Source organism: Hyla sarda, chromosome 5 (genome assembly GCF_029499605.1).
Source record: "Hyla sarda isolate aHylSar1 chromosome 5, aHylSar1.hap1, whole genome shotgun sequence".
In the NCBI taxonomy this organism is placed as follows: domain Eukaryota; kingdom Metazoa; phylum Chordata; class Amphibia; order Anura; family Hylidae; genus Hyla; species Hyla sarda.
In genome coordinates this window covers 98,171,052-98,192,858 of record NC_079193.1, presented here as the reverse complement: position 1 = coordinate 98,192,858, position 21,807 = coordinate 98,171,052, and the positions used below count along the sequence as shown (strand labels likewise).

Sequence of the window (21,807 nt, the reverse complement as noted above, 5' to 3'; positions counted from 1 at the left end):
CTTGTCTGACAACAGTGCTCTCTGCTGACATCTCTGCTTGTCTCGTGAACTGCACAGAGTAAAAGAGGTTTGCTATAGGGATTTGCTTCTACTTTGGACAGTTCCTGAGACAGGTGTCATCAGAGAACACATAAACAGAAAAGAACAACTTCAGCAGCTCATAAGTACTGAAAGGATTAATATTTTTTAATAGAAGTAATTTACAAATCTCTAGGAAACAAAAGAGGAAAAAATATGTGCAGTTCCCAATTATATCACCAACCGAGGACAAATGGGTAATGCAGCTATACCTATGGTGCCAATAATAAATATTAGAAAAAGAGACAAAAATACCCAGACCTCAAGGAAGGTAAATTATATGGATCAATTGAAAGAAACAAGGATCGTGCTTCAATTATAATAGGATATACAGATTTTATTAAAAATTGATATAAAGTATTCCACCTCACAATGGGCCCCTTGTGAGAGGAGTATACAATGACCTGAAATAGATGACCTGAAATAGACTATCACTGGTAACTAATTAATATCACAGAATGCACTATTAAACTGGAACAGTTATAGACAAATTGCACTGAAATAGTGAAGGCAAAATATACTGATATGGACTGAAAGAGTTAAAGACACTTGAATTGCCGGAAAGTCTCTTAGAAAACAGTCCTTTTCACTGGAGAGATAATAATGTAATATTGTAACAAGTTCCTCTTAATGGATGGCAATGAAACAATGTTTGGTGTGTTAAACTGAGGAAGTATTAAAGTTCACAGTTGCTAGTTTCACTGTATCACTGTGTCAGGACAGATAACAGGCAGCTTTGTGGTACATTACCGGTCCTGAGAGCGGAAGACTCCCGTGAGGCTGGATGGATCTAGCACTTGGATGGTCACTGCAGGTGGGCTACCTCCGAGTCCCGGCGCTGGCAGGCGTCGGGGATGGACACTTTCAGAGGTGGCACTTGCTGGTGGAAAAGTCCTGCCGTGGAGACCAGGTCTGCAGCAGACCGGTAGTAGATGCCTCTGCCTCGTGAGGGTGGTGTGTGATGTCAGTGCCAGCTGGCAGGCGTCCATCCCCGACGCCTGCCAGCACCGGTACTCGGAGGTAGCCCACCTGCAGTGACCATCCAAGTGCTAGATCCATTCAGCCTCACGGGAGTCTTCCGCTCTCAGGACCGGTAATGTACCACAAAGCTGCCCGTTATCTGTCCTGACACAGTGATACAGTGAAACTAGCAACTGTGAACGTTCATACTTCCTCAGTTTAACATACCAAATATTGTTTCATTGCCATCCATTAAGAGGAACTTGTTACAATATTACATTATCATCTCTCCAGTGAAAAGGACTGTTTTCCAAGAGACTTTCCGGCAATGCAAGTGTCTTTAACTCTTTCAGTCCATATCAGTATATTTTGCCTTCACTATTTCAGTGCAATTTGTCTATAACTGTTCCAGTTTAATAGTGCATTCTGTGATATTAATTAGTTACCAGTGATAGTCTATTTCAGGTCATCTATTTCAGGTCATTGTATACTCCTCTCAAAAGGGGCCCCTTGTGAGGTGGAACACTTTATATCAATTTTTAATAAAATCTGTATATCCTATTATAATTGAAGCATGATCCTTGTTTCCTTCAATTGATTCATATAATTTACCTTCCTTGAGGTCTGGGTATTTTTGTCTCTTTTTCTAATTTACAAATCTGTCTAACTTTCTGGAGCCAGTTAGAATATAAAAAAAAAAAAAAAAAACACCTGTTATATCATTCAATACAGTTTTAAAGAAAAATTACAATATATTAGTGATGAAGGAAATTAACACAAAAGTAGTATAATGAATATTTCTGTTTAGCTGGGTCCCATCTTGCTTAATCCATATATATATATATATATATATATATACACCGCTCAAAAAAATTAAGGAAACACTAAGATAACACATCCTAGACCTGAATGAATGAACTAATTGTATGAAATACTTTCATCTTCACATAGTTGAATGTGCTGACAACAAAATCACACAAAAATTATCAATGGAAATCAAATTTATCAACCCATGGAGGTCTGGATATGGAGTCCCACTCAAAGTCAAAGTGGAAAACCACAGTACAGGCTGATCCAACTTTGATGTAATATCCGTAAAACAAGTCAAAATGAGGCTCAGAAGTGTGTGTGGCCTCCACATGTCCGTATGACCTCCCTACAACGCCTGGGCATGATCCTGATGAGGTGGTGGATGGTCTCCTGAGGGATGTCCTCCCAGTCCTGGACTAAAGCATCTGCCAACTCCTGGACAGTCTGTGGTGCAACGTGGTGTTGGTGGATCAATGCCTTCCTCTTGCAGGAACCCCTGACACTTTCCAGCAGATAATTTTTGTGATTTTGTTGTTAACACATTAAACTATGTAAAGACGAAAGTATTTCATAGGATTAGTTCATTCATTCAGATCTAGGATGTGTTATCTTAGTGTTCCCTTTATTTTTTTGAGCAGTGTATTAAACAGCTACATTAACACAGTCATAGGGCATATTCACATGCACTGTATTTGCTTCAGGTCTGACGCTGCAGCGATCCTATTGACAATAGCTAAATGCAGAGCCTAAGAGCCCGTTAAGCCACCAATAAGCAAACACTTGCTTCATTCTGTATTAGGGAATTTAATAGGGGATGTGAGGCTGCTGAATGATGAAAGCGGAGGGATAAACCATCCCCTCAAGATCAGTGAGTGTTCAACCCATTGGACCCCCACTGATCTAAGAAATCTGATCTAATCCAACTGTCTGTTTTATAGTTATGTATCTGAAAAAGTAGGTAAACTAAGCTGATAACACCATTACATCTTTACAAGGGGAGTACAAAGAGTTTGCAAACTACAAAAAAAAGCCTGTTTTTATCATACTTAAGGCCCCAAAATAAGAAATAGTAAACTACAAAATATAAACACTACCCCCCCCCCCCAATAATAAATAATAAAAATAAAAAAACACTAAGGCTAAGTTTCCACTTGTTTTTTCTTTACACCTAAAAAAAACTCCAGCAAAAAAGCGCCAAAAAAACTACCACAGCTTTTTCCTGCGTTTTGTCAGTTTTTTTGGCACTTTTTCAGGTGTGTGGAAACAGCCAATTTTGTACCCTGTGGCAGCTTACTCACTGACTTCTGGTACCACTCTGTGGGTCAGATGCTGAGCGCCTGGTCCACAAAGTGTAAGGAGATGAGGAGTGATGTACAGCATCACTACTCACCTCCCCCGGCAGTATAGTATACAGGGGGGCATAGTGTACCCGTGTATACTATACAGGAGCCGGGAATCCTGTCACCAGACTGACAAGACTCCCTGCTCCTATAGCCCCTTTGGGCGGTATACAGGATATACAGATATCTATAGATAGCTGTATATACTGTATACAGAACACGAGGTACAGCGGAGAGCTCCAAAAATGTCCTAACCCATTTTTTGTATCTATTTTTCTTCTCGTTTCAGATTCGTATATGCCGAGGATTACGGCGGATTCGGTGGACTACTGTGGATGAACTGGAATTTTTTCTTTTAATAAAATGGTTAATGAGGGATGTGGGGGAGTGTTTTAAAAAATAAAATAATTTTTCCAATGTGTCCTGTTTTTTAGCACCAAAAACAGCTAGCACTAACCCCCAATTATTACCCCAGTACCCACCGCCACAGGGGTACCGGGATGAGCTGGTACCAACAGGCCCTAAGTGTCAAAAATGGCGTTCCTGGGCCTAAGCGGTAACAGGCTGGCGTTATTTAGGCTGGGGAGGGCCAGTAACAATGATCCTCGCCCACCCTGGTAACCTCAGGCTGTTGCTGCTTGGTTGGTATCTGGCTGAGAATGAAAATATGGGGAACCCTATGCGTTTTTTTAATTTATGTATTTATGAAAATACATTTTTATTCTCAGTCAGATACCAACCAAGCAGCAACAGCCTGACATTACCAGGGTGGGCAAGGACCATTATTACCCCAGCTTAAATTATGCCAGTCTGTTACCGCCTAGGCCCAGGAGTGCCATATTTGATGTTCCGGGCCTGTTGGTGCCGGCTCTTCCCGGTACCCCTGTGCCGGTGGGTACCGGGGTAACAATTGGGGGTTAGCGCTAGCTGTTTTTGGTGCTAATGCTAAGCCCCAGCTTAGAAATGGACTCCGTCAATAAGACGGCTTTCACTACTAAGCCTGAAAATTCAATTAAAAAAAAACACACTGGGAGTTGTAGTTTAGCAACATCTGGAGTCTCCCTGTCTAGGAAGACACTGGCAGAAGGGTCTGTTCACGTTATACAACACGTACAATGTGAACAGATCCTCACAACCTTACCAGCCTGGCTCTCATATGTAGCTCCACCCCTTAATGATGTCATCACTAGGTGGCAGAGCTACACGGACCCAGCGGTGAAAGGAGCGAGGGAGGTAAGTGGACCTCGTCTTCTGTATACAGTATTTACAGCTGTCTATAGATAGCTGTATATAGTGTATACCACCCAAAGGGTTAACCTATACTGCCCAGCAGTGTAAGTTATCTCTTTCCTTGCTGGGCTGGTGCATAGTGCTCAGCTCAGCGAGGGGTTAAGTGAGCCACCAATGTGTATACTGTATACACATTGCAGGCTCACTGTAAGTTCTTGCTGGACAATAGATATACGACGTATATCTACTGCTCAGCATCAGCAGTTCTCCTGGCTCTGTAGCCGCAGCACAGCTGAAGTCCTGATCTGTGCAGGGACGTTTTCCAGCGCAGCATGCTGTGATTTGGAAAAACTGCCAGATCGCAGCAAAACACCAGGGTCAGGGGGAAAACGCCAAACCCAAAAACGCAAAGTGGGTTTGGCGTTTTGAGTTTCCCCATTGAATATCTGCGAACATCTGGCTGCAGGCCATTTTTAGCATTTTTGGGGGCAAAACGCCCCAAAAAAAAACAAGTGGAATCTTGAATAACAGAATAAAGATAAAAACACTTAACACAATTTTCTTAAGTATTGCAATATAAAATTAAGATAAAAATTGACATATGTGGCACCAGTACACGTGTGGACAGTATACATGTGATAGACCCTTTCACAATGGACCCTGAGGCTATCAATGCGTGTGCAGTAAATGCAGTGCCTTAAAGGGGCATCTGAAGTAAAAAAATAAATAATAATAATAATAATAATAATTAAAGAGAAATATACTGCATTTATCATTTTATATTATACCAAACCACAGAGGCACATAAAAAGAATAAAGCCCAAAACAGGGAAAACAGACTAAGGATTCATGTATAAGGTCAAACCCTTACATACCTACCTGAATTCACGTTTCGTGGTTGGGCACTGTTGTCATGCCCCCTGACGAAGCGCCCAACAGCAAAAACATGTGTTGGGGTAGCATGGGTTTGGCCTTACACATGGCAATAACCTTTAGTCGGTTTAGTCTCACCCAGGCAGCCAACATATTATGTACTGATGTACAGTGGTCCCAAAAGTTACTATATTACCGATAATTGTTTCCAGGATAATCACTGTAAGTTGAAAACATTGAGGGAGGTAAATAAAACAGCTTGCACCAAAAATCTAGAGCAATATGCACCAAAAACCTGTCTTACATGACTCGCGACTACGGTATATACTTTTTCACTTTTCTCTATAAAAAGGAGGTGCTTATTGGGAATGGGCATTAGTTTGATATACATCTGGCAGATGTAATAAGTGAACTAAAAAATGTTCTGAACTTAGACTGAACAGTATTAAGATGTGCAAGATTTTCAAACAGTCCTGTTATAAATCTGGTACATTTGTAGACTAAGAATGACATGTAGGTTTTATCAATGTAGTTATTTTTACAAAAAATGGGTAAATAGCTGGGCCCCTTACAGGAGGATGGAGGATTAGTTTTAGTTTCCCGGAGTACCCCTTTAATAATAAAGATTAAAAGGGAATTCAGGGATAGATATTCACTAATTTACTTTTTCTAAAAGAAAAAAAAAAAGGTGTAAACCAAGTCTGAGGCTGAGTTTGTTTCCAATAGTCTCTTCTTCTCGACACAATTCTGCCAAATTTATAACAATAAATTGCATATTCATAACAACGTATAGCTATATAAAAACGCAGAGAGAAGTTGGACTAGACAGTCGCATGCATGTTATGTATAAATCCCATTTACAGCTGGCACATCATAAAATCTAGGTAGAATAGAGCAGCCTGGAAGAATTCTCCCTAGCATATGAAGGATGATAAATGAAGAGACAATGGCACAGCAGGTAGCGGTTTATGCTTCCAGCTGCTTCGTGCAGTGTTGCCCACAGAATTTTCGTTCTAATCAATCACATCATCATCACATGAGGGAGAAGGAGGCAGACAATGGGCAGAGATCAGCGGGAAAAGCTCTGCTACGTACCGAGCACCACCAACAGCAAAGCTTTTTATTTTATTTATTTTACCATAATATCATTATTATCGTATAACAATTTAACAATAACAATAAGGCAGATCTATAAATAAAGTTGCACTGACAAGCTCTGCCGCTTTGTAAAATCTGTCATATTTGTTAAATGTTACACGCCTGGTGATAAATGTCTGTGATCTCACAGGCTATGACCACTCATATATCTCTTCCAGCATTTCTATTGATATTTATATGTCTTACAGCTGTGACTAAAGAGCCAAAATTCATAGGTGCCGCGGCTGTGTGATGTATATGACAAGAGTCACCAGAGACACTTTATAAGACCCTCTTATGCTAGTTTTTAACATTGCAAAATAGCAAAACTAAATGCTGGTAATACAAGATAAACTAATATAGGTGAATGGTATGACCTTCTATGAATGGGATTTCCAGATCAGGTATGTATCAGCTTTAGTGGAAAAATCTGATTCTCTAGTTCTGACCTTGTAACATATGGCTTAACAGTCTATAGGAAAAACTGTAGGATCAAATACCATTAGCTTAGCCATGATTAAGGGTGCCTAGGCGCCAGAAACGCATTGGTGTTCCACCTTTTTTTTTTTAACTGCATTTGCTGAATCCAATCCTTGTTTGTTATGTTGGATCACATGCTACCTTGTTAGCAGGTGCTTGGAGTTTGCATGCCCTCCTCTAAAGTCTAAATGGCTTTTATATGAAATTGACTAAAGAATATGTCATAAATTTGTTGTGCCCCATAAATTAGTGAGCAGGTAGCTGAAGGTGTAAAACATCACAACTTTGAGCGCTAAAGAAGCAGTCAAATGAAAACACATTTTCCTTTCTCCACCCTCCACCTGACTGTCTATTACATTCTGGATTTCTCTTTGTATTTTGCACTATTCCTTAAAGTGCAGCCTCCTCTCTGCCTCTGATCAGCCACCATCTTGACTTTTATATTTCTTCCTGTTTTCCCCCTGTGCTTTGCTATTATTAATCCGATGATGCATCCGGGTTGCTGATGAACTGGGTTTTCTAGGTGCTATGTGAACAGAAAGAGAAGGAAAAGCTGAGTACAGCAAAGAGGAGGTTACACTACGCACCGAACTTCTGCTAAAGACAAGGCTGTATACTGAATGGAGGAGGGATTAGGTAAAGAAGGCCACACTGTGTACATACAGTAGTAACACATCAAGAAAAGGACTTACACTAAGCACTAAGCTGTTTTTACGGGTGTGATGAGAGGGAAGCCTTGCTTCATCTATCAGGATCCTCTGGAAAACTGAGACAGGTCACAGCTTTTTGGGACACTGCTCAGGCTCTCGCTCTCCTACACATAGCAGTAGCTAAGCCCCACCCACACAATATGTGTTCTATTTATTGTCTAACACATCAAAGTTAACACATTAATCTCACAATATGCAAGATTAAAGGGGTTATCCAGGAATAAAAAAAAATAGATAATTTCTTTCAAACTGTGGCCCAGCATGCTGGGAGATGAAGTTTTGCAACATCTGGAGGGCCACAGTTCGAGACCACGGCCATAGAACATTTATGCACATAACTGAAGAAGTATGTTGTCTGTCATTATACCAGAAAAAAAGGACATTGCATTCTGGGAAAATTTCTTACAGTTTCTTTGACTACATTTGTGACGGAGCTTCCGATGGACGTAAACCTAGCCTAACTAGAGTAAATGAAATTTACAAAATAAACACGTAAAACAGTTTTTCTGAGCATTTGTATGTATTCACATTTTAAAATAGTCTAAACTTAAAGCATTTGGATAAAGGGTTCCTGCAGTGGAAATTATTCCAATAAATATAAAATAAAAACACATGGCATTTATGCTCTCGTACCATATGATCTGCTGCTGAAGTAATGTAAACTGCAGATACGAGCTGTATTTTTTAGGGTTCTTTTAATATTATTTCACTCTTCTTATATTGCAAAACTCTCCGCTAATGAAAATAAATAGCGGCCCCATGCGTGCACACCCTGATACAAGGGGTGGTACGAGATCACACTCGAAAATATTTTTGTTGCTTTGACATTCTACATTTGCCAATGATGGTAATGCTGCAGCAGGCCGCTTCACTGACAATACTGAGTCCCTTGGTGTGTCTAGCGAGTTGCTAAACATTCACATTATCCAGCACATCCTCTGCAGACTCTATGTGAACAGCTGCTCATCCACAGTGTTCCCTATAATCAAGAAAGACATCTTAGATAAGATAAGCATTGGGAGAGGAGGGATTAAAGGGTTATTCCCAAATTGCTAGGATATGCTATAATTTTATGATTGATACAAGTGCAACTGATGAGAGTTAGCAAACAACTGGTGAAACTAGGCATACAACTTGTAAGACTATGCATAAAATTGGTAAGAGTAGGCATACAACTGATGAGACCAGGCGTAAAATTAGATTAAAGTTGGCATACAACTGGTGAGACTAGGCATACCATTGGTGAGACTAGGTATACAACTGGTGAGTCTAGACAAACAACTGGCAAAACTAGGCATACAACTGTTGAGGCGAGGCTTACACCTCGTGAGACCAGGCATACAACTGGAGGGAGTAGATATACAACTGGTAGGACTAGGCATACTGGTAAGACTAGTCATCACATTATAACAGGCTACAAAAGAAGGGGATCCCCCCTTTTCCCCCAAAAGGCGTTTAGCACTACCCATCTGTTACTTATGTACCCCAACCCAAGCTCAAGTGAATAACTACAAAGCCCAGGCTAGTGAACTCCTACTAATTTTTACAGCATCAGATCGCGTGCTCAGTATATCACAGTGAACGTTTAAGCCGGACATCTCCTACACGTCTAGTTGGGATTTCTCCTGCAACCTGCACGGAGGCGGCTGACTCAGAGGTGGCCTGCAATGCCTAATCCTCACCGTGACCCAGCTCGGGTAAGAGGTACTCTGTACCAACCCCTTTCCTATTAACTTTTGCGACAGTGTCAACAGGTCTGGTGCCAGGACCATTCCAGGGGTCTAACTTACCTGTATCTCTAGCACTGTGGTGCACTACTGTTTTACTTTCACTTTACTATAGTGTGCAATGCTTGTCTCGGGACACATAGCCCCAGATTTATCAAACTGTGTGAGAGAAAGAATGGAGTGATTTTCCCACAGCGGCCTATCACAGCTCAGCTAACAAGCTCTGGTAAAGTGAAAACTGAGCTGTGATTGGTTGCTGTGGGAAAATTACTCTATTTTTCTCACACACAACTGGTAAGTCTAGTCCTACAACTGGAAAGACTAGGCATACAACTGGAAAGAGTAGGCATACAATTGGTGAGCGTATACTGCTTTTTCCAAATGTTACTTTCAGAGCTGAAGTCAGTGGCCTGTGAGTCACCGGTTTAGGATCACTGATCTAAAAAATGTACATTCATAGAGTGTGAACAAAACAGAATCTAGAGTAACAGCTGCAATGATAACATTCAGGCCAATGCATCCAAAAACATTCTGATCACTGGTCACAAAATGTTTCTATGACTGCAGATACTTTAGACATTAAAATGCAGGCAAGTCATAAATATACATGTCAGCCTGCCCATTACTGCAATGTACAGTTTACAGGAGATGTTCATGCGGACGCAGCATTTCCCGCATATATCATTCTGAGGTGACAATAGAAAGATGACATAGATGCTGGAAGGTCAACAATGTTAAGCGTTAGAAAATCTCTCAGGCCATAAATATATAGTTTGTGAATGCAGAACTACAGTTTATGCTGAAAAATGTATCGTAATTAACCTGAGTACTCAATTTCATCACTGAAGTTGAAAAGAAAACTTTTTTAGCAGTTATAAAGATATGCTAACGCAGAGAAACTAGCAATGGGGGTGTTCCTATTGCTCTTGTGGAGCAATTTGCCTTCTCATTCTCTGCATTTCAGGGACAGGACTAAAGTTGGGCTATTTGCCTGTAGTTCACACAGAGGGGCTGCCTCTACCTTAGTTGTCTGGCCAATCACAGCAGCACAGCAGAGCACCTTACTTCTATGTCATGATATAATGCAGGTGAAACTGCACTGGACTGAACAGGCTGGCACTGTGCTGGGGGATGATTTACAGTAGAGCACTATATTACCAAAGACAGAAAGAATATTGGGAACCATCCCACTGACGCATACTAGAACAATAAACTGGTAAGTTTGAGAAAGAAAGGGCCAGTCTACATGATCAAATTCCCTTTTTGCATCAGTGGAGGGGAACATAGCTCGAGGGGAATTATAAACTACATGGTGGATGAGGTTAATTGCCCAGATGGTGTTTTCCCAGGCCTCAAGGGATGGTATAAATCCTACTTGAGCAAAACAAATGGGACAAGAAGGTTAGCAAATATATCTGCTTTCAGTAGTTCCACAGCAGACATGTTTGCCTGTCCTTGTTCTAGTACTTTTTAAGACTGGGGATACAAAGCGAGTGAAGGTGACTTGTGGTAAATCATAGCTGTCATGAAAGTTTATTTATTATGAGGGGTCGTTTCAAGTAAATATAATACATGAAAGAGCCATGTCTACCACAACGGCCCTTTCTTTTATGACAGAACAACCACAAAGCCTATCACTCAAACTTGCCTTGCTGTCCCATTCTTCACAAACATATCCCTGCATGACTTGCTACAGTTGTCATTCAGCACTAAAGAAAGTTGCTTGACAACTCTTGTGAGAACAGTAATGCCAGTTCTGTCAGCTGTCATCTAGATGTCCTTGAAACAGATTTAACTTAACCCCTTAAGGACCATGGGCGTATGGGTACACCCTTGGTCGCTGGTACTTAAGGACCAAGGGCGTACCTGTACGCCAGTTCCGGAAATCATTCAGCAGGCATCCCATGCAAACGCCGAAATGAGGACATTTTGGGGCCTTGTGCTGCATATGGGCCTGGTCAAAAACCAAGTGTGAGGCAGTACTGGAGCGGGGACGTCCTCTACCAGACCCCGCTTTACAGTATGTCCATGGCACGGAGGCGGTCCGAGGCCATTCGTAAATGCCTGCATTACGCTGATAATACGGCAATGCAGAGTGTGTCACAAGAGGGGGATACAGAAGGACACCACCACTCAATGTGACACTTGCCCCGATAATGTGGGCCTCTGCATTAATAACTACTTCAGGGAGTATCACACTTCGATGAAGTACTAAATTTTCCCATAATTTGACCCCAATGTACCAATTCAAGAGCACATTCCGAGTTTTAACCCCATAAACCACTAAACTGCCCAAAAAACTCTTATAAAAAAAAACAGATAAGACCTCTGGGGGTATTTTTTCCAAAAATGGGTCATGAGTCACTATCATCGGGGACTTTCTTATGTTGCCTCAAATGCGCAGCAGTCTCTCTCCACCTGCGGGTTGCGCATTTGAGGCAACAGGTTAGGGACGGCCACACACATCACATTCCCAGAATGATGATTCAGAGCATAGGGTTTGGGGTGAGCATATTTTTTAGTTTTGGCTATGCTCTGGGTCATCATTCTTAACCTTTTTTATAATTTTATGTCCCACTGTACCCCATTTTAGTTATTTACCCCATATAACGCTCCTTGAGGGGGGGTCCCCCTGTTCTGGCTCCATAGACAGCTATGTAGAAGCTCAAGGCCCCTGACTGTGCTCCTGCTCTTCCAAGACCGGTATGCACACGCAGAGCTGTTTACGCCCAGGTATGAGGTATGTCCTTACTCCAAAGAAATGTATTTACAAATTTACAGTGACATTTTCTCCTTTTACCACTTGTGAAAATTAAAATTTGGGGTAACCCAAGCATTGTAGTGTAAAAAATCAAATTTTTCCTTTTCACATCCCACTTTAATGAACATTTATCAAACACCTGTGGGGTGTTAAGGCTCACGGTACCCCTTGTTACGTGCCTTGAGGGGTGTAGTTTCCAAAATAGTATGCCATGTGTTTGTTTGTTTATTTGCTGTTCTGGCACCATAGGGGCTTACTAAATGAGACACGGCACCCCCCCCCCCCCATTTCAGCAAAATTTGCAAATGTGACTCTATTCTGAGCATTGTAGTGCGCCCGCAGTGCACTTGACGTCCATACATGTGGTACTTTCATACTCAGAAGAGATGGGGTTTAAAATTTTGGGGGGCAATTTCTCCTATTACGCCTTGTAAAAATGTAAAATTTTGGGGGGGGGGGGAAACTGCATTTTAGTTAAAAAAAAATTATTTTATTTACACATCCAAAGTTGTCAAACACCTGTGGGGTGTCAAGGCTCACCGTACCCTTTGTTACGTTCCTTGAGGGGTGTGCTTTCCAAAATAGTAAGTCATGTTTTTTTTTTTTTTTTTGCTGTTCTGGCACCATAGGGGCTTCCTAAATGCGTCATGCCCCCCACCCCCCCCCCCCCCCCCCCCATTTAAGCAAAATTTGCAAATGCGACTCCTTCTCCTCTGAGCATTGTAGTGCGCCTGCAGTGCACTTGACGTCCACACATGGGGTACTTCCATACTCAGAAGAAATGGGGTTACAAATTTTGGGGGTCATTTCTCCTATTACCACTTAAAAAAACAGCATTTTAGTAAAAAAAAAAAATTGTTAATTTATACATCCAAAGTCGTCCTCGACCTGTGGGGTGTTAAGGCTCACTGTACCCCTTGTTAGTTCCTTGAGGGGTGTACTTTCCAAAATAGTAGGGTTTTTTTTGTTGTTGTTGTCCTGGCACCATAGGGGCTTCCTAAATGGGATATGCCCCCCAAAAACCATTTTAGCAAAATTTGCTTTCCAAAAGCCAAATGTGACTCCTTTTCTTCTGAGCATTGTAGTGCGCCGCAGTGCACTTGACGTCCACACCTGAGGTATTTTCCTACTCAGAAGAGATTGGGTTACAAATTTTGGGGGGGATTTTCTCCTATAGCCCTTGTAAAAATGTAAAATTTGGGGAAAAACCAACATTTTTGTGAAAAAAAAAATGAATTTACACATCCAACTTTAACGAAAAGTCGTCAAACACCTGTGGGATGGGATGTTAAGGCTCACTGTACCCCTTGTTATGTGCCTTGAGGTGTGTAGTTTCCAAAATAATATGCCATGTGGGATTTTTTTTTTTTGCTGTTCTGGCACCATAGAGGCTTTCTAAATGTGACATGCCCCCCAAAAACCATTTCAGAAAAACTCGCTCTCCAAAATCCCATTGTTGCTCCTTCCCTTCTGAGGCTTGTAGTGCATCCACAGAGCACTTGACATACACATATGTGGGATTTCCTTACTCGAGAGAAATTGGGTTACAAATTTTAGGAAGATTTCTCTCCTTTTACCCCTTGTAAAAGTTCAAAAACTGAGTCTACAAGAACATTGAAGTGTAAAAAAATGAAGATTTTGAATTTTCTCCTTTACTTTGCTGCTATTCCTGTGAAACACCTAAAGGGTTAACACACTTACTGAATTTTCATTTTGAATTCTTTGAGGGGTGCAGTTTTTATAATGGGGTCATTTGTGGGGTATTTGTATTATGAAGGCCCTTCAAATCCACTTCAAAACTGAACTGGCCCCTGAACAATTCCGATTTTGAAAATTTTGGGAAAAATTTGAAAATTGCAGCTGAACTTTGAAGCCCTCTGATGTCTTCCAGAAGTAAAAACATGTCAACTTTATGATGCAAACATAAAGTAGACATATTGTATATGTGAATCAATATATATTTATTTGGCATGTCTATTTTCCTTAAAAGCAGAAAAATGCAAAAAAAAAATTTTTTTCATTACATTTTTTCAATTTTTCACCAAGAAGTGATGTAAGTATCGATGAAAATTTACCACTAACATAAAGTAAAATATGTCACGGAAAAACAATCTCGGTTTCAGAATGAAAAGTAAAAGCATCCCAGAGTTATTAATGCTTAAAGGGACAGTGGTCAGATGTGCAAAAAACGCTCTGGTCCTTAAGGTGAAAATAGGCTTGGTCCTTAAGGGGTTAAAAATGGGGGGGGAAAAAATGCAATTCGCTGAGTTTTTTATTTCCAGTACCCAACAGCTCAATCCAACAATAACACACAGGATACATTTGCTGTGATTCTGCTGTATGAGCCTCCAACTCCAGTGCATAAAAGACAACTGAGAATATTGAGGAAATACAGTAGAACCTTAGGATTAATGAGAAATATTGCACCTTTTGGCACTCGTGGACAGTTTGGCAGCAGTTTTGCTGGATATCTTCCCTTCTTTCTTCTTAGGCTGAACCTTTTCCCTTTCTTGTTCATTTTGAACACCTTCTCGTTGGTCTCCATCAGAGCTTCCTCCACTAGTGCTTGGACTGTCGTCGACCCTTTGACCTTCAGTGGACATTTTGAGTTTCTACAAGATAAAGGTGCATCAAATGTTAAAAAATAAATAAATGCAGAGGAATTAAATATCTACACAGGTATAAAACCTTTATTTTTATCTGTATTGCAACCTTACTGGCTTTGGCTTGGTTTTTATTTAGTTCTTTTTATTTTATTTAAAGTGTACCTGTCGTCAACAAAAACTTTTGATATAATGTAGATAATACCATTATATGTATATTTGTAATATGTGCTGTGTGAGCCGGGGGCATATCATAGAGAGCCTCAGTGTGCAGAACCCTGCTTGTCCTCAGTGCACAGAGCCCCGCTTGTCCACCCTCATTTCCTGTATTTGGACTCCTCATAGAGACACACATACAATAGTTGCAAGGACAAAAATATACACATTTTTCAACCAATGTATATATATTACAAATATGCATATAATGGTATTATCTACATTATATAAAAAGTTTTTGTTGATGACAGGTTCACTTTAAAAAGTACCTGTCATTGTGAAAAACCTTTGACATAGTAAAATACATAGTTAGTATGGTTGAAAAAAGACATGTCCATACACATGGCCATCAAGTTTAACCAAGGAGGTGAAGGGAAGGGTATGGGTGAATGAGGGGGAGGGGATTCTATACTTCCGTGTTTGCATTAATGTTATTTTCTTCTAGGAATGTGGCCATTTAAAGGGGTTTTCCAGGGGTAAAACTATCTTATCCCCTACCTACAGTACAGCATTAGGGCATCTCTGGCGCTCCCACAGAAATGAATGGAGTACATGCCGTCTACAGCATGCGCTCCTCACTGAAAGCTGTGGTTACAATCTGGAGATCGTGGGGAGCCCGAACACTTTTTTAAACAAATTAAATTGATGATAAAAATATTTAAACATGTTAATTATATGTAAACTAAAAATATTGTAGAGTTATATACTACTGTTAAATCATCGCTGTCAAACCCTATTTGCAAGGGTTAGAGTTTTTGTCTGAAGTCCATTACAAGTCTATGGGATGTCTGGTACATTTCCTGATTGCATTACTCTCGGGCTGCAGAGATTGCCCAGGACTCTTAAACATACTGTCGCTAGACCAATGTATTCATGAAATATGATTTAACTGTCCGGCAGGCAGTTGCAAAGAATAGTTAGTCAGGGCAATGGGATATGATGACAGGAAAGCAGGATTGGATATGAGGACAAGATATGAGGTCTGGATATGAGCACAAGATATCAGGTCATGATATGAGGTCAGGAAATTAGGATGGGATATTATTATTTATATTGTACCCTTGGTTCCAGGGAACTTGGAACCAAAATACATGGCACAAACAAAGGGCTTACAATCTAAAAGGGAAGGGAAACAGTAGGTGAGGGTGACAGTTGGTCATCTGTGAGCAGTTAGGGAAGCAGTCATTCATAGTGCAATGCAGTGGCAGCAGGGTTTTGTTGGTCATAGGTTTTCTCAAAATTATGCATCTTCAGGTTTCTTTTTAAGGTCTTGATGGTGGGCGAGAGCTGAATGTGTCAGGGTAGAAAGTTCCAGTGTATAGGGGAAGCAGGGGAGAAGTCTTGCCGGTTAACGGTTGTATGAGGTGCGGAGAAAGGGAGAGCATAGGTAAAGGTCTTGAGAGGATTGAATATTGCATGAGGGTCGGTAGGGAGATCAGGTCAGAGATGTATGGAGGGGGACAGGTTGTGGATGGCCTTGTATGTCATGGTGAACAGTAAAAAATAAAAAAGTTGGGCAATGGGTAGCCAGTAAAGGGATTGACAGAGGCAGAGGAGAAGTGTGGTGAAAGGTGGATTAGTTGGGCAGCAGAATTGAGCATGAAAGTACAGCGATGCAAGGACAAGCACAAGTAAGCATTGAATATGCTGCACCTGATCGTCAGAGGTTTCAGGAGACAGACCCCCACTGATCTAATGCTGATGATCTATCCCGAGGGTAGACAATGACTCTTATCAAGCTTGAAAAATGTCTTTAAGCATGAATGACTATAATCATCAAATACTATTTTCTTTATCAATATTCTAAAGGGGTACTCAAGAGAATGTATTTTTTTTTTCCATACATTTCTTTAATTTATTTTTGAATATAGCTTTAACATTAACATTAACAAATGTACTATCTTTTTGGTTACGTACTTCTATACAGTATGTGGCAGCAATAAAAGCCATCGGGCACATTGTCCAGTGGGCTCTCTGCCTCGTCGCAACATAAAAACTTTTTTTTTCTTGCAGCTCTAGACGTTCTGCTCCTTCTCTGGCCATACACAGGGACAGCAGGCGCAGTGGCAGCTGGAAACAGACGTGCCCCACGCAGGCACACATGTCTGTTTCTAGCCCTTGAGGTGGCCCTGCTCACAACTCCTGGTGCTGACGTGGCCATACCTCACTGGGGGCAGAGGGTCATGGAAGAAGTTGCAAAGTATACTGCAGCACAAAAGATGGGAGTCGACACGCCCCATCTGTGAGCGCTGTCTCTGACCGCAATATCCCTTGTCTCTGATAAGCAATCTTCATGGGAGAAGAAGTTGAGAGAACTGAGGTTGAGGAGACTGAGGATGGGGGCGGGGGGCGGTGAGGGGGGTTAGGATTGGGGGATGTATTTTGTATGTATGAATAATGTGTGTATGGCAGATGGATGTATGATGTGTGTATGCATAATGTATGTATGATGGATGTGTGTATGTATAATAGATATGTGTATGTATAATAGATGTGTGTACGATATATGTATGTATGATAGATGCGTATCACATACATACAGACCATTAAGTATAATAGATGTATATATGACTGGAGTATGAATGATATATGTGTGTAAGTATGATATACACATCTATCAATCACACATCTATCATAAATACATCTATTATATCAGGGATGTGGAATTTGTATCGCCCGACGCCCAGGGCATGCAGTTCCGGGCGCCCGGCAGGTGAATTCTTCAGGCATTTAGCCCTGCTTCGGGCAAGCAGAGCTAAATGCCTAAAGAATTCACATATAACTGTGCAATCAATTTTGCCCTGTAACCAAACTCCTATATACTGCAGCTGTTTGCTGTAGCCTAAAGAGTGCCATGCAGGACGACAGTGTCCCATCGTAGGCGCGTGCGATGACGTCACTCATCGCGCGCCCCTCCGTCAGGACCGCAGATGCGGTCCAGTACCAAAAATGACTGCTGAGCCCGAGCCTGTCGGAGCGAACAAGGGGGCGTACAGGTAGCAGGGGATCGGAGAGGAGGCGAGGTTTAGTAAATAATGTTGTACATAAGAGGGGAGGGGGTTGGGCTGAAATATAATGACGTAGGGGGCATCGGAGAGGAGAAAGAGGGGTGGGGATATAAAACTCAGGGGGCATCAGAGGGGAGGGAGAGGGGGGAATATAATGACACAGGGGGCATCAGAGGGGAGGGAGAGGGAGGGAATATAATGATGCAGGGGGCATCAGAGGGGAGGGAGAGGGGGGAATATAATGACGCAGGGGGCATCAGAGGGGAGAGGGGGGAATATAATGACGCAGGGGGCATCAGAGGGGAAGGAGAGGTGGAATATAATGACGCAGGGGGCATCAGAGGGGAGGGAGAGGGGGAATATAATGATGGAGGGGGCATCAGAGTGGAGGTGGGTGGTAATATAATGGTGCAGTGGGCATCAGAGGGGGAAATATAATGGCGCAGGGGCATCAGAGGGAGGGGGAATATAATGACACAGAGCATCAGAGGGAGGGATATAATGACATAGGGAGTATCAGAGGGGGGAATATGGCGCAGAGGGCATCAGAGGGGGGAATATAATGATGCAGGGGGCATCAGAGGGGGGGGGAATATAATGACGCAGGTAGTATCAGAGGGGGGGGGGGGGATATAATGAAGCAGGTAGCATCGGAGGGGGGGAAACATAATGGCGCAGGGGGCCCTACTTGATCCCTACCTCATAAAGGGACATACCTACCTGAAGGGGGACTACCTACTTAAAGGAATACTGTAGTGCAAAATAACTTATCCCCATAAGTGATAGATCGCGGGGGTCTGGGACAACCCCCCCCCCCCCGCAATCTCTTGTATGAGGCCCCAGCAGATGGCATGAAGGGAATGTTCCGTCCCTGCATGACACGGCTGCTGAAATGCCTCCTCCATGTATCTATGGAATACATGGGGGGGCGGGCATGTCGGTCAATGCGTCATGTGGACAAGCCTCCATTCCTGTCAGGCCACTTACAAAAGATCGGGGGGAGGGGTTTCCCAGCGGTCAGGATAAGTTATTTTGCACTGCAGTATTACATTAATGGGGCGGACTTACTTATCAGGGCCCCTATCCCCCTAATGGGGTGACATACTGGTCTGCCTATCTAGTTTTTATTGATAAAAGACCTTATTTACATACTATTTGGGTTAAAATTATTTTGTACCAGGACAAGTGGATTTTTATGAAGGACAAGTAGATTCTGCTCCGTTTTAGTCCCTTGGACAAGTAGTTTTTTTATTTTATTTCCACACCCCTGTGTATACACATCTATCATACATAAACTCATCTATTATACATACACACACATCCAAGATTGGTCATACATACACACATCTTTTGTACACACATCTATCATGCATACACACATCGTACATCCATCTATCATACACACATCATTCATACTAGAGAGGACTTAGTTTGGGGTTGGGGGGGGGGGGGCGCATCAAAGGAATCTGGCGGACATTTGGGTTGTGGGGGGTGGACCAGAGAAGCTGTGAGGAAAACTTAGGGATCTGGAGGAGAGAAGGAGGATGCAGAAGAACAGATGAGTCTGGAGGAGGAGGACAGCAGAGGTAGACAGAGAGGTCTGGATGGGGAGAGCAGAGGGGTCTGTTAGAGTAGGAAGGAGGAGGACAGAGGGGTCTGGAAGAGGACAGAGGAGAACAGAGGGGTCTGGAGGAGAAAGAAGGAGGAGGACAGAGGGGTCTGAAGGATGAGGATGGAGTAGGAAAAAGGGGTCTGGTGGAGGAGCAGGGGGTCTGGGGGGAAGGATAGAGGAGGACAGAGGGGTCTAGAGAAGGACAATGCAGGGGTGGGATTCAGCTGAATTGAGAAGAAAGATTGTGGCAGTATTAATTTTACGGGTACAGTGTGTTTCAGGGTTATATTCAGGGGGCACAGTATTTGGTAGTGCTATAACATTTATTTTCAACATACAGAGGATGAGGATCTGCTGACAAAGTGAGAGGCCAATGATGTCCGGTCGTCTGACTCTGCAGAGAAGATGTAGCTGGAAGAAGTTCTTGAGTCTGGACCAGATTAAGAAGAAAAGGAAAGACAACAGAGAAGACGTCTCTCAGGTCACTGATATCATTGTGAAATCTGTCTGTCTGTCCCATCACTTGTGTAGTCATTTGTAACTTGTGTGGGGATGATGGATGTAACTGTACCCCAATCTGTGGCTCTACAGCTGTTGCAAAATTACAGCTCCCATAATGGTTAAAGTGGTACTCCGCCCCTGGCATCTTATCCCCTATCCAAAGGATAGGGGATAAGATGTTAGATCGCCGCGGTCCTGCTGCTGGGGACCCCGGGGATCGCCACTGCGGCACCCCGCCATCATTACTGCACAGAGCGAATTAGCTCTGTGCGTAATGACGGGCGATACAGGGCCGGAGCAGCGTGACATCATGGCTCCACCCCTCATGACATCACGGCCCGTCCCCCTAATGCAAGTCTATGGCAGGGGGCGTGACGACCGCCACGCCCCCTCCCATAGACTTGTATTGATGGGGGCCGGCCGTGATGTCATGAGGGGCGGAGCCGTGACGTAACGATGCTTCGGCCCCTGTATTGCCCGTCATTACGTGCAGAGCGATCTCGCTCTGCGCAGTAATGATAGCGGGGTGCTACAGCAGCGATCCCCGGGGTCCTTTGGATAGGGGATAAAATGTCTAGGGGTGGAATACCCCTTTAAGGCTTTTCAGACATGATGAGAGCTGTTGCTATGCAACCGCTTGCGAGCCACATAAAATGGGGTGATTGGTCAGGGCCTCAGTAGTCGGACCCCCACCAAAAAAATGGTCTGCTTAGTCTAAAATGCCCGGGCCTATTTTTGGTCGCAGTCCGGCCCTGCAACACAGCTCCATATTGGCTCTTACTGCTGCCATTCAACATAAACATATGTAACAAAAAATATATATATTTTTTTTAAATCAGTTATATTAAAACTTTAGATTAAAAAAAAATATTCTCCAGAGAACCCCTTTAAATGCCTATAATATTTTATAATAGCTTAAATGAACTAAGATATGAGTTGGAGTGTTCCATTAGACATGCGATTGATTTGTAGATGCATTTTAGAAAAACTTAACATGATCATCATAAATAGCAGTTTCCTCTTTGGTCCTTATGTAAGTAATAACTGATAGTAAAGCAGGAAAGTCCGGAGAACTCAGTCTGTGAGGCTTCCCTGTCAGATCCTCAGCAGCCGACACACAGTTCTATATGGCAGAATACCAGAAAATTGGCATTTATGGGTAGTAATGGCTGAAGTATTCAGTCTCTGACTTTTGTTCAGTGATCAAGCTGTAGTTGTGGGAATACAATATGGTGCTCAATAAGACAGACTATTACACTACAATACGGGGCTCAGTATGACAGACTATTACACTACAATACGGGGCTCAGTATGACAGACTATTACACTACAATACGGGGCTCAGTATGACAGACTATTACACTACAATACGGGGCTCAGTATGACAGACTATTACACTACAATACGGAGCTCAGTATGACAGACTATTACACTACAATACGGGGCTCAGTATGACAGACTATTACACTACAATACGGGGCTCAGTAGGACAAGTCTATTATACTACAATACGGGGCTCAGTATGACAGACTATTACACTACAATACGGGGCTCAGTATGACAGACTATTACACTACAATACGGGGCTCAGTATGACAGACTATTACACTACAATACTGAGCTCAGTATGACAGACTATTACACTACAATACGGGGCTCAGTATGACAGACTATTACACTACAATATGGGGCTCAGTATGACAGACTATTACACTACAATATGGAGCTCAGTATGACAGACTATTACACTACAATAGGGGT

At 42.3% G+C, this 21,807-nt stretch overlaps 1 protein-coding gene and 1 long non-coding RNA gene across 4 annotated transcripts in view; one reads left to right on the top strand and one right to left on the bottom strand.

Annotated features, from left to right (window-relative positions):
- Window positions 1-21,807, bottom strand: part of LOC130273350 (ubiquitin-conjugating enzyme E2 E2) — a 263,263-nt gene that overhangs the window by 204,883 nt on the left and 36,573 nt on the right. For 2 of the 3 annotated variants that reach the window (XM_056519972.1, XM_056519974.1), the window contains exon 2: window positions 14,534-14,718. In XM_056519972.1, the coding sequence (XP_056375947.1) occupies window positions 14,534-14,718 (185 nt within the window). Of the gene's footprint in view, window positions 1-14,533; window positions 14,719-16,842; window positions 16,891-21,807 lie in introns of those variants that run through there. The other variant, XM_056519973.1, reaches the window with a different exon arrangement.
- Window positions 6,668-9,310, top strand: LOC130273351 (uncharacterized). Its single transcript, XR_008843966.1, has 3 exons — window positions 6,668-6,832; window positions 7,432-7,544; window positions 9,168-9,310. It is a non-coding gene; the product is annotated as an uncharacterized LOC130273351 (long non-coding RNA).